General features: G+C 38.6%; 1 protein-coding gene across 1 annotated transcript; it reads right to left on the bottom strand.

Moving 5' to 3' along the window:
- Positions 1-9,843: 9,843 nt before the first annotated feature.
- Positions 9,844-10,524, bottom strand: SRY (sex determining region Y). Its single transcript, XM_021693078.1, has one exon. The coding sequence runs from the start codon at positions 10,507-10,509 to the stop codon at positions 9,844-9,846; it is 666 nt and encodes a 221-aa protein (XP_021548753.1). The 5' UTR covers positions 10,510-10,524.
- Between the last annotated feature and the right edge of the window lie 2,267 nt (positions 10,525-12,791).

The following is a 12,791-nucleotide window of genomic DNA, read 5'->3' as shown; positions in this document are numbered from 1 at the left end:
GAATGTATAGAGTCCAAATTATTGACCAGAACCCAAGCAAGATGCACCTGTTTTCTTGGGACCTTAGGTTTGCTGGCCTCTTGTTTTCCCAGCCTGTCTTCTGTGGGAGGGGCCTGCTGTGCTGTTACTCAGGCAACCCTGTTTGGGCGGAGTTGCCCTGAGCCCCTGTGGCGGGGGATGGGCTCAGTGGGAATCAGTCTTTGTGGCTTTTGTTCTCTGGTGCCTTTTCCTGGTGGCTTTCCACATCTCTTCCATGAGTCAGAGCAGAAGAGACCGTTTCCAACCCTCTGCCTCAGAGCAGAGAGAACGCAGTCTGTTCCTCAGTGAGCTCTCCAGGCCACACCGTCTCCATTTCTGTCCGTGCTGGTATAAACTGCAGCGTCCTGGGTTGTGCGCCTCTCCGAAGTGCTCCCAGTCCTGCCTCCAGGTCAGGGCACATCTCTGCCCTTTGTGCTTCTAAAACCCCCAGCCGCTCCCAGTTCACGCGCACACGACTCTGCTGCTCGGGGTTTCCGTCCCGGGGGCTGCAGTTCGTGTGTGCGTGACCCTGCCTGTCTGATTTTCCACCCCAGGGCTGCCCTAAAGTCCTTTCCAATGCTACTGGTCTGGGAGTCTCTCTCTCCCGTCCGCAGTGCGCGAGCTGTCACTCACTGGCGGTTGTAAGATCCCCATGTCCAGGCACCCTCCCACTGCCTTTTATCCTCAGATATCTGCCCGCAGAATCACAGCTCTCTGCTTTGTACCTCAAAACCAACTGCCTGCGATACTCTGTTTGTAGAGATCCAGATCTTCTTACATCTCAGGCTGGTTTCGTGGGTGCTCAGAGTGGTCTGGTAGATATCCAGCTCAATTCCGGGGACCAGTTGAAATAGGGTTCCCTACTCCTCTGCCATCTTTCCACCCTCCAAGTATAACTTTTGAGTGCCAGGTTAAGTAAATTCCATTGCATTGTAAAGGCAGTTTACAGCCAGTTGGCTTAAAAATACAAATAATAAGGAGGCAAATAGGTTTCTTAAAAGTAAAAGTAAAACATATTAGAATTATGCTTTTGGGATACCTTTTGGTTATTGTTTTGGCATTATTTTGTTTTCTAACAATAAAAAACCCCCAAGAGTTTAGAGAAACTTGTGTACCACAATTTTTGTTTCTGTAGATGCTGGTCAAGTTAGGAAATATTTTTAAAATACCATTTTGACACCCAAGTTAGTAGACAAATGCCTTAATAGTTTACCAATTGCGATTTAGGTAGTTTCTCCTACGTCCAAATATCTGCAATGGGGCCATTATTTTTTAAGGCAAAAATTTCTTGTGAAGGATCATTTGGCATTTGATTTTAACCAACTGATTATTAGAAAAATATGTCATCAACTCTCTGCTGTCTCCCAAAATAATAGTCTAAGAAAACTTGAAAGCGTAAGGTTTATCCTTTAACTTACTTCACTTGAATACATCTTTTGATATTGTTTTTGTGACATTTCTTTTTCTAGTTAGTGGGCTCTTCCAGACTTTTATACCACAGCTTCTGTTTGTTCATTTGTATGCTTTTGTGTTTATTTTAGAAAGAAAATATTGATAAAACTCAGGATATTGACATTTTTGTTGAGACTAAAAAATGGCAATTGCTAAAGTCAGGGATCTCTAGGGTATGGTTTATATCAGTGTTGATGGTTTTGATTATCCTTGTTAATTTGTTTTTTCTTTTCTTTTCTTGCTTTCTTCTTTTTTTTTTTTAGCACAATCCTAGCTCAGATTTGTTGACTTTGGTGTATGTGTGTGTGTGTGTGTGTGTGTGTGTGTGTGTGTCTGGGCTGGCGACAAGAGACTGAGTCACATCTGATTAAAAAGTTTGTGTTACCAGGTATCTGATTTGGACATGGTCACTTAGTTTTTGACCATATTGTTTCTTTCTAGGACGTGGAACAGTGTAACTAGGCGAATGTGACTCAAGTTGCCCCCTTGGGCTGGTGCAAGAGTGCTGTCTGTGCTCCTGGGCAGGCGAAAATACCACTGTGACCTGAAACTCAGCAAAGCCATTATTAAGGCCATGAGCCTCTTCTGCATGTGACTGGAGCCCAGTGTTGTTCCATGAGAGCCACTGTCCCAGGAGGGTTAGCTCCCTGGACAGCCAGGAGACAGGATCGAGGTTTCTGTTAGGGTGCAACACCAGTTTACTTTGGCTGGAGTATCAGTCTATTTCTAGGTTGATAGATGTTTTGACTGGGAGTAACCCACAGCATCCCACTGAATCTTTAATAGCTGATTGATGTTATATAATTAACCTATTTAGAGGTGCAGTTAGGTCACTTGAATCTTTAAATGCTTATGAAGGTGTTACAGACATTGTAATCTCTTGTTTACTGAAAAAAATGTCTTTCAGAAGTTGATGTCCCTGTGGAAATTATGGTTACCAATTATATGAATTGACTTAACTATCTTGGAGAAGAAGTTTTAGGGAAATCATCAGGGGTGTGCACTCGATATTTCAAATCTGAACATAAGATTGAAACTTTTGGAAAAATTGATTCAAGCATTCCTGTTACCCCTGCAAATCAGAACTTTAGCACAAGCCGTCATGTATGCATAGAACAAAAATGTTAACCATTGTTTTGACTTCTTACTGAAATGTTTGGGAATGAACGTTTGCAGTTTGATAGATTTATCGGTATCACATTGAGGGAAACCAAGTATGGGAATGGGTAAGTGTAGAGCTTTGGGATTGTTAAGATGACTTCTGTAACTTCTGTGCTCTAGGTTACATGTGAACCATTAGAATTTGATTTGCCTTTGCCGGCTGGTCCAGTGGTTTAGGAATTAGGCTTTAGTGTAAATGTCTAGCTGCATCTGAGTCATCTGAGATGGGTGCTTTCTGGCTGGTGTTGGCAGCAGGTGGTGAGATCAGAGCAGCTCTTCTGCTGTCTGGCCACTTGCAGTGACTGGAACGTGAGCTCGGATACTTTGGACATGCTTACTATGAAGTAGTAAGATAGTAATAAAATATGAGCAGATGTTTGAAATTTAGGTCATGAGTGTGAAATTCTGATATTTACATTAAAAAGTAGTATGTGCAATTTAATATTTGGTATTAAAAGAAATCAGTGTTTGATGTTTCTCAGTCCCCATTAGAGGGCTTGAAACTTTTTACCTAAACAACCCAGTTAGCACTCAGAGTGCTTTTTGGCGTCTTAGAGAAATAGGAAGCAACTTTTTGTTTGACAAAAGCTAGGGAGGAGAAAGTCCATTCTATGGCTGTTAGAGCTGCCTCTCAGGAAAAAGTCCTCACCTTGTTCTTTTTGTTCCTGGCTTTCCTCAGTTTGTGAGATTACTCTACTTTTAAAAAATATAATTTTATTTCTTTCAGTGAATTTGAAATAAAAAACTTTGGAATAAAAAACAAAAAGTAAATGTCCTTATAACCTGCAGCCCGTTGACAAATACTTGAGGCAGGCAGAGTATAACATGCTTCCAGGAAGCTCCTGTCCGAATGTCAATGCCTTGCTAGAGGGAAAAACAACCTTAACTTGACAATGGGAAGGCCTCTGGTATTTGGTGAGTCTTCTCTAAGCATATGAAAATCCTTTTGGAACTTCCCTTATCTTTACTTCCCCCAGTCCCAGAGTATAAAATCAGTTGCCCCTCACAGTCCCCAGGCAACAGCAGCTCTTTCTGCCCACGGGTCATGTCCCTGGGCTTTAATAAAACCACCCTTTTGTACCAAAGGGGTTTCAAGAATTCTTTCTTGGAGGTCGGCTCCAGACCTCACTTACAATCCAAAACTACATCAACATCATTTGAGCTGCTGAAAGCCAGCATAGGCATGAGAAAAGGAGCCAAAATCTGTTAGTGCCTTGCCCAAAGGCACTGCCAGGATGGCTTGAGAAACAAACACTGGGACATGGTCTCCTCAGGTGTTAGCAATTGCGCAAAGAGCATTGCCGCAAAGCTTTGTGTGTCAAGTGCAGTGGATTGAAACTATTTGTCCACTAAAGAAATGGTTTTCCAATCAGAGGATTGCATTTTATAAAAGCCATAACCTTACAAAGGTACATTCATGCTTGGATATATGTTGGTGGCTTTATACAAAAGCTAATTGAAATAACACCAGTGGGGAGTGCAGAGAGGGGGAATCCCTGTCTTTTAAAAGGCTTCTCTACAACCTGGGGATAAAAGCAGGAAAAAACTGAGGGTTGCTGCAGTAGGGGGTGGGGTGGGAGGGATTGGGTGACTGGGTGATAGACACTGGGGAGGGTATGTGCTCTGGTAAGCGCTGTGAATGGTGCAAGACTGTTGAATCTCAGATCTGTACCTCTGAAACAAATAATGCAATATATGTAAAGAAAAAAAAAAAGAAGAAGAAGAAGGTAGCAGGAGGGGAAGAATGAAGCAGGGGAAATCGGAGGGGTAGACGAACCATGAGAAATGATGGACTCTGAAAAACAAACTGAGGGTTCTAGAGGGGAGGGGGGTGGGAGGATGGGTTAGCCTGGTGATGGGTATTGAGGAGGGCACATTCTGCATGGAGCACTGGGTGTTATGCACAAACAATGAATCATGGAACACTACATCTAAAATTAATGATGTAATGTATGGGGATTAACATAAGAATAAAAAAAAAAGCAGGTGTGAGATACACTGCCTTTGGTAATAATAGGGGTTGCCTCAGAGCTTATGGTTTTCTCTTTGAGGCCCTCTGGATAGTTCTCCTCTGATGAGTTGGTGAGGATGTTGACAATAAATGCAAATGTTCAAAGGATTAAGTAAATCCTAAAGTCCCTCAAATTGGGGGAGGGATGAAGGATCTTACATTTATGATCCAGAGTTTCTTATGGCTGTCCATCTCTACACTCCACTAAGAACAAATGCTTTAATGCTTCTTTTTTCAATGGGTTGATGTGATGAAACAAAAAGGATCCAAGAGGGGGCAGTGGACAATTTTATTAATTCCCAAGTGTTTAACAATATTTGAAACTTTTTTGAATCTTTGCTAGAGTATTTCAACTGTGGAACAAGAATAAATGCATTTCTTGCTATAATAAATACATCCCCTAAATTAATACATTGCACATTTTTTTAAATGGTTATATGTTTCTTTGTTTCAATGAAAAGGAGTTTATCTTGCCCTAATGAGTGAAAGCAACCTTACATAGTCCAAAGAATTTTAGTTGAAACTAAGAGAATTTATGGTAGGCCTAATATGTTAATGCAATACCAATACTAAACATTCTCGTTCTTACTGCGTCTTATACTTTGACAAACACAATCCCTAAACTCTGGAAGTGGGTTTGAATGTCAGTGTTTAACATTTCAAAACACTTAATCATGCCAAACATTAGTTATAAACTGGAGTTAGGTAATTATCTTTGTCTAAAGGAGTTTTCAAAAATAATAATAATAATAATAAACCGAGGAAGAAAGAAGAAAGAAAGAAAGAAGAAAGAAAAGAAAGAAAGAGAAAGCAAGAAAGAAAGAAAGAAAGAAAGAAAGAAAGAAAGAAAGAAAGAAAGAAAAAGAAAGAAGAAAGAAGGAAAGAAAGAGGCGTTTTCTCCTATGTCTATGACTAGCAAGTGGTTGCAGCTTAAAGCCAGGTACTGAGGCTAAACTCCTACGTGTAAAGGGACTTCAAGGCACTATCTTTGCTGATGTTTACATTTCAAAGAGAAGGCTCCAAGGCCATTAAGAGGAACCTTTCTGGGATCGCCATGCTGCCAGGGGCCTTATTTAGCTCTTAAAAAGATTTACATACATCTCAACAGAAGAGCTGAGAAGGAATTTACAAGTTTTCTAAAGGGAGTGCTCTAAGGAACAGGAGGGTCAAGAGTGGCTTTCCTTTTTGGCAATAAAGGAAACTAATTTTATTTTTCTGCAGTCTCACAAAAAGTTACTGGACAAATATGAAGAACACCTTATTTATTTATTTATTTATTTTTAAAGATTTTATTTATTTGACAGAGAGAGACACAGCAGAGAGAGGGAACACAAAGGGGGAGTGGGAGAGGGAGAAGCAGGCTTCCTGCTGAGCAGGCAGCCCAGTGTGGGGCTCCATCCCAGGACGCTGGGATCATGACCTGAGCCGAAGGAAGGCAGATGCTTAACCACTGAGCCACCCAGGCACCCCAGACACCTTATTTAAATACCAGGCAAGAACCACTCCTTTTGTTTTCACCATACATTCCAGATTTGTTCATCTTTCTTATTTAATCTACCAATTTTGTGTGATCTCAACCAAAATAGCAGCAGAATTTTCTGGTCATTTGAATCAGCATAGAGATTTCAAAAAAATTAAACAAGACCAAACCCTATACAGCCTAAAAATTCCAAAGGAGGAAGAGTAATGAGGGATCATTTGCTCTAGCAGAAAATAAAGCAGAGATTAACAACTGGTTTTTTTTCTTTTTTTTTATTGTGTTATGTTAATCACCATACATTGCATCACTAATTTCTGATGTAGTGTTCCATGATTCATTGTTTGTGTATAACAACCAGTGCTCCATGCAGAACGTGCCCTCTTTAATACCATTACTGGGCTAATCCATCCCCCACCCCCGTCCCCTCGAGAACCCTCAGTTTGTTTTTCAGAGTCTATAGTCTCTCATGGTTCATCTACCCCTCCAATGTTTTTTTAACGTCTTTTGTTTTTGTTTTTGTTTGTTTAAGATTTTACTTATTTATTTGAGAGAGTGCAGGCTTCAGCAGAGGGAGAGGGAGAAGCAGACTCCCCGCTGAGCAGGGAGCCCAACGTGGACTGGATCCCAGAATACTGGGATCATGACCTGAGCCAAAGGCAGACGCTTGACCAATGGAGCCACACAGGCATCCCTAATAACTATTTTAATTATCGTCACACATCTTCATTTTATGATTAAACCTTAAAAGACCAAATAATTGCAAATTTTGCTGAGCCTTTTCATGAGCGTGTATGGAAATCTCATACATTGCTGGTAGAAATATGAAATGGTACAAAAGCTCTGGATAAATCTTAGGAAGGTTCTCACAAAATTACCCATACAGCTACCCTGTGACCCAGAAATTTCACCCCTGGGTGTTGCCCAAGTGAACTGAAAACTTAGGTTCACTCAGCCATTTGAACTCAACTATTGACAGCAGTTTTATTAGCAAAACCCTCAAGCTGAAAGCAGTCCAAACAAGTTCACATAAACTGTGGTAGGTTTATCATACGAACTTTAAGCTGAGTGAAAGAAGATACTTCAGGATATGTACTGTATGGTTCTCTTTAGATGAAGCTCAAGCCCAGGCAAAACTAATCTCTCAATGATAGAAATTATGTCATCGATGGAGGAAATTGAGTCGGGAAGTTTTAGGGCCAATGGGGTGATGGAAATATTCTATAACCTAATTGGGGTGGTAGTTACTCAGTTATAAGCATTTGTTCAAACTTGTCAACCTGGAAATTTAAGATCTGTGCATGGTATCTCACATAAGATCATACCTGACTTTTTGTTTTTAAGGAACCCAATATGAAATCAAATATTACCTAATTAAAATATTAGAACCCTCTGTTGAATTAATGGTTGGAAACAGATCTATGCACACATGGAAAATGAATGTATGATAAAGTGACATTTTATATCATAGGGGAAAGTATTATCATTAAAGGTAATAGTTAATACATGCATATCTATTTAAATAAATCAAGGATGGATATCTACATTACTCTTCCACTAAAATGTTTTCTAGATGGAACAATTATTTTCATGTTAATAACTAATAGTTAATCCTTCACTAATGCCAACCTCTGTCCTAAGTATTTTATAGACATTTTCTCATTGGATCCTTATAATACCCTAATTTATTTTCACAAGTAAACAAGGTTTTCTTGTTGTTACATTACTCTTGTTATCATCATCATCATGTTAATGGCGAGAACATTGAGGGCCACAGAGGTAAATTGTCCAAGGTTAGGCCTAGTAAATCGCAGAGACGGGAGTCAAATCCAGATTACATCTAGAGGCCATGCTCTAGTTTGGTCCTTCTGTCTGTCTAAATATTTCTTAAAAGCTGGCATTTTAAAATATAGCAGATATCCATTACAAAATACAAGAATACTGGCTATCAGTATTGCTTCAAAACAAACAAACAAAAACAAACAAAAAACCAAAAAGCCCCTCTAAAAATACATAAAAGCAGCAATTCCTTTCCGGAATGTAGGCTCCTTGGAAATGCATGTAATTGTTCTCCCATGTACATATATACAAATGTACAAAGAACAGTACTATCTGTAATGACTAAACCCAGAAATGTCTATTCACATGTCCATCAGAAGTAGAATGAAATACACACAGAAATTTCTAAAACTAACAAACTGAATATTAGTGAAATTATATTAAGTAAAGCAATCCAGACATGGTATTTTTATATTTCCATTTATTTCAAGTCCAAGAAAAGGAAAACTAACCTATGGTGATGAAGGTCAGAGCAGTTCATTTTGGACAACATTCGGAAAGAGAGGTTTTAAATATACAACACTTGTATGTATATATACATATATGTGTATATATAATGTATATAAACATTTTTAAAAATACTAAGTAAGTTCAGGAAGTTGTTTTAGAGATATTGTAATATATATTTCTCATTTATTTGGCATAAATCTCAGATTAAGCAATACTGTTTCCACAACAAATTAGTCTGCCTACTTAACTGTCTCTCTCTCTTTTTTTTTTTTTACCTTGCCATTTCTTTTAAAACATGGCATTTAGCTCTGATATGTACTATTTTAGTGTTCGAGCTTTATTATTTGAGGCACTGTTTTTTAAAAGGTTTGGAATATATGGATTGCAAAGTTGATTTTGATATGTGAGGTATATTTTAACTGTCTATTTTTATTTTACAAAGCGATGATTTTTTTTTTTTTGCAAACTTCTGGTTTTCTGCTTTAGCCTATATGTAAATTTTATAATGCCTTTGGTTCAACTTTTCATTGACATCTACATTAGATTAGCCACATTGGCAGTCCCACCTCCCATGCCACTGCCCCCATAATCTGAATAGTTCATATTCTCAACATTCTTTCTTTACCTTTCACGTGTATGTGTAAGTTCGAAGGCGATAGAAACAAGTACTTGGTTAGAAGAAAACTTCAGAAAAAGAGGTAAAGATATGGGTGTCATATAGATATAAAAATGAACACGAGTTAAATAAAGATTTTCTTTTACCAGATAGATGATAGAAACGGTTCAAAGTAGACGTCAAAGCACGCAGACTTGTGTAGAGGAGAGGAAATGAATTGCAGATGTCGCCAAAACCGGTTTTTCCACAGCAGGGATGGGAGATAATATAAAGTACCAAAGAAGATGTAATTTACATATCTAGTAGTTAATTATCTGGGGATTACAAAGCCGGGCAAAGTAGCTAAGAGACCAACAGAACGTCAGGGAAGGATTGCTTCAAAGGATACGAAGTACATTTTGTCCCTGTTCTCACTACCAAATTTTTGTTACTGTATTTAAAGAGTGAGAATTCTGTTATCGATGCTGACGATTATCAGATTATTACTATAAACTTGCAACTATTCAATTTATTTAGAGGCCAATCTGTGGAACAACTAAAATTAGATATGACAGTTGTTCTGTTAAAAAGAAAAACAGGTGTCTAGAAACTGAAACAGTTTCAGGAGTGTTAAGATGGTCTCTTGTCAAGGTAAGCAGCCATAAACCCACACGGAATCAATTCAGAACGTCCTGTAATTCTTTATGTTAAGCAAGTTTCCACGCTTTATTCTGAAATTAAGTGACACCTGAAATAATAGCAGAATTAATGTGAATAGGGCCTTTGTTAACCGGAGTAAGGAAATCACTATGGAAAATAAGCATCAGAAAGTCCCAGCTGTTACTTAGGGTAAAAGGGAGGGTCAGCGGACAGATGCATAGCCAAGGTTTCTGGACTGTCACGGAGGCTTGTGGAGCAGTAGTGGTGCTCCTGTTGCAGCAGCGAGTTGGCTATGTTCACGGGTTGTGAGGAGCTTAACTGGTCCTCCATACGTGGGTGTGCAGCCCTACTACAGCTGTCCCTGTACGTGAAGGGATACCATTTCTCATCCACGAGCACCTGCCTGCATAGCATGGAGGAGGAGGCTGCAGGTAGCAATTTATCACTTTTCTGTGGCAGAGCCTTCGGACGAGGTCGATATTTATAGTCTGGGTATTTCTCTCGGTGCATGGCCTGTAGTCTCTGTGCCTCCTCGAAGAATGGCCATTTTTCGGCTTCTGTAAGCATTTTCCACTGGTACCCCAGCTGCTTGCTGATCTCTGAGTTTTTCATTTGGGGATTCTCTAGAGCCACCCTGCGCCTTTGATCACGCGACCACACCATGAATGCGTTCATGGGCCGTCTGACGCGGTTCTGGCCGCTATCCCTGCCGTTTCCTCCGGTTTCACACCGATAGTTTGAGGTAGGATTGTCCGTCCACAGTTCAAAAGAGGTTCTTCCAAAGGCGGGGATATTTCGTTGTTGTACCGCTGCACGGTGATCACTGCTGTTCAATACTCCGAACATAGCAGAAGCATAAAATTACAGCGGTAGGGGAAAAAAAAGGGTGGGTGGGTAGCAAAGTTGGAAGGTGTAAGCGTTCGAAAAATTATCTATACTCTGGTGCTGTAACTTTTGTTTCTAAAATACTCATTTCTCCGCCCAGCACCTTGCCTCAAACCCGCCCCCCGACCGTCAGCCAAAGCCCAACCTACCCATTCTCAAGCAAAATTTCCATATAAGGTCATACAATGTTGCCTATGTGCTCTACATCTAATCCACAGCGCTGAAGTTTCTATGCTTCTCTTTAAGAATTGAAACAAGCTTTACTGTTATTAATTTAGTTTATTATCCCTTTAAATCAAAGGAGGAATGTGCAGGAAAGACTGTGAATTGTTTATCAAAAGTGAAAGTTACGTTTAAAAAACAAACTTTAAAGATGACCTAATTCTATTAGCTATCAAAACACCACTGGATACTGAATTCAGGTTAATCATCATCGTGTTTCTTCACTTTTACTTAGACTAGAATTCAAAATCCTATGCCAGTTTTCCATTGCCAAATAACTAGTAATTCTATTTAGTTGTCTATGCTGATGATTAACAGAATGCTAATACATATTTCCAGCTAATTTTTTTTTAATCTTTTTTAAATTAACATATAGTGTATTATTTGTTTCAGGGGTACAGACCTGTAATCCATCAGTCTTACACAAGACAGTGCTTCCCACAGTCCTTAACATATCAAAACAAAAACAAGCAAAAACAAGCTTAACTAGTCAAAAAGACCTCATTTAGAATTTGACTTTTGGGGTCTGAAGGTTCTAAAGCACATGCCTAAACAGGATTAAGGATTATGGCTCATTACAAAACTTAAAACTTAGTTATCTGTTTAACCAAGCTTGGCCATAAGAGAGAATATGGAAGTTTGTATAGCTGTAGCAAAACTTAGCTCCTTTACTATTGAGAAGACATAACTTACTTAAGTTATCAAAGACCTGATGAAGACGAAACATTGAAACTGTGTTGTTGTTGTTGTTGTTGTTGTTGTTTCTGGCAGGAGCAGACCAATGATGCAAGAAAACTGTATTTTTTTAAACAGAAATATAAACAAATTTAATTTTCTACCCATGTACGTTAAAAATATGTATTTATTTTTATTTGAGAGAGTGAGAGAGAGTGTGTGGGAGCATGGGGTGGGGGGTGGGGGGGCTGTGCAGAAGGAGAGGAAGAGGAATAGGGAGATAGTCTCCAGGTAACTCCACACTGGGCACAGAGCCTGATGCAGGGCTCCATCCCAGGCCTGAGCTGAAAGCAAGAGTCAGATGCTTAACCAACTACCACCCAGGTGCCCCATCCCCGTATACTTTAAAATTTATTTATCCATAAGAAATTATATATATTTATTCTAATCTTAGTCAGCCCTGACCACACATAAAATTATTTTCCAAAGATTCGCCTTCATAAACCTTTCTTTTTTATTTAGGTTTTGTCATAAGCTTCCCCTCTCTAAACAATCGGTCTCATTTTAGGACCAAATTACTTTCTTTTCCCTCAACAAAAAATGTATTTTCATTCTTATATCTTTCTTATATTTCTCCTACTTTCTACATGAGTTGCTTTTTGAAATAATTATTCAGCAGTCTCAATCATATTTCTCAGAATTTTAATTCCTAGTCTTCTATGAAAACTATTATCAAATTTTGAATAATTATTATCAAAATTTTTAGATTGTATATTTATGAAAATATTTCATAATTTTTAGAACTGTCTTTTTTTCATAGTAAATCTTTCAATAAGTTTCAAAGCATGTTTTCAACCGAGTTATCTTTAGTTTCTCTGCAAAAAGAAGCCAAAAGTAGACAAACCTACATTCAGTAATTAATATTTTAGTATTCTGTCTGATTTGGAAAAAAGACTTAGCTATGCAATGAATTTAACCCAAGTTATCATTTAACTAAGCTACTATTCAAAATTCTAGGGTGCCAATGATTTTTGGATGCTATTTACAGTTTTATCTATAAACATTTTTTATTTACATAACCTACTGTTCTTAACAATTACCCCTGAAAATTTCATGAGACAGAAAAAATCAACCATTTAAATCACCTTTGTGACAAATTGCAACAGAGATAACATGAACTTAACTAGTAATGTCAGGTGGAACAAAAGTTGATTCTCTGTATTATATTTGATGTTGATAACTCTAAAGACATGTTCATTTTAATTAAACCAAGAACCATGATTTAGCTTTAATATATGTTGCACCTGTGTCCACTAAAAGTCAATGTGTTCCCCAATGGTCAATTT

Source organism: Neomonachus schauinslandi, unplaced genomic scaffold (genome assembly GCF_002201575.2).
Source record: "Neomonachus schauinslandi unplaced genomic scaffold, ASM220157v2 HiC_scaffold_769, whole genome shotgun sequence".
In the NCBI taxonomy this organism is placed as follows: Eukaryota; Metazoa; Chordata; class Mammalia; order Carnivora; family Phocidae; genus Neomonachus; species Neomonachus schauinslandi.
The sequence above is the reverse complement of the archived record's forward strand: the minus strand, read 5'-3'. Positions and strand labels throughout refer to the sequence as shown.

Bases quoted from the DNA above. Each gene is read 5' to 3' on its own strand.
- SRY (XM_021693078.1), bottom strand. From the start codon at position 10,509: ATGTTCGGAGTATTGAACAGCAGTGATCACCGTGCAGCGGTACAACAA.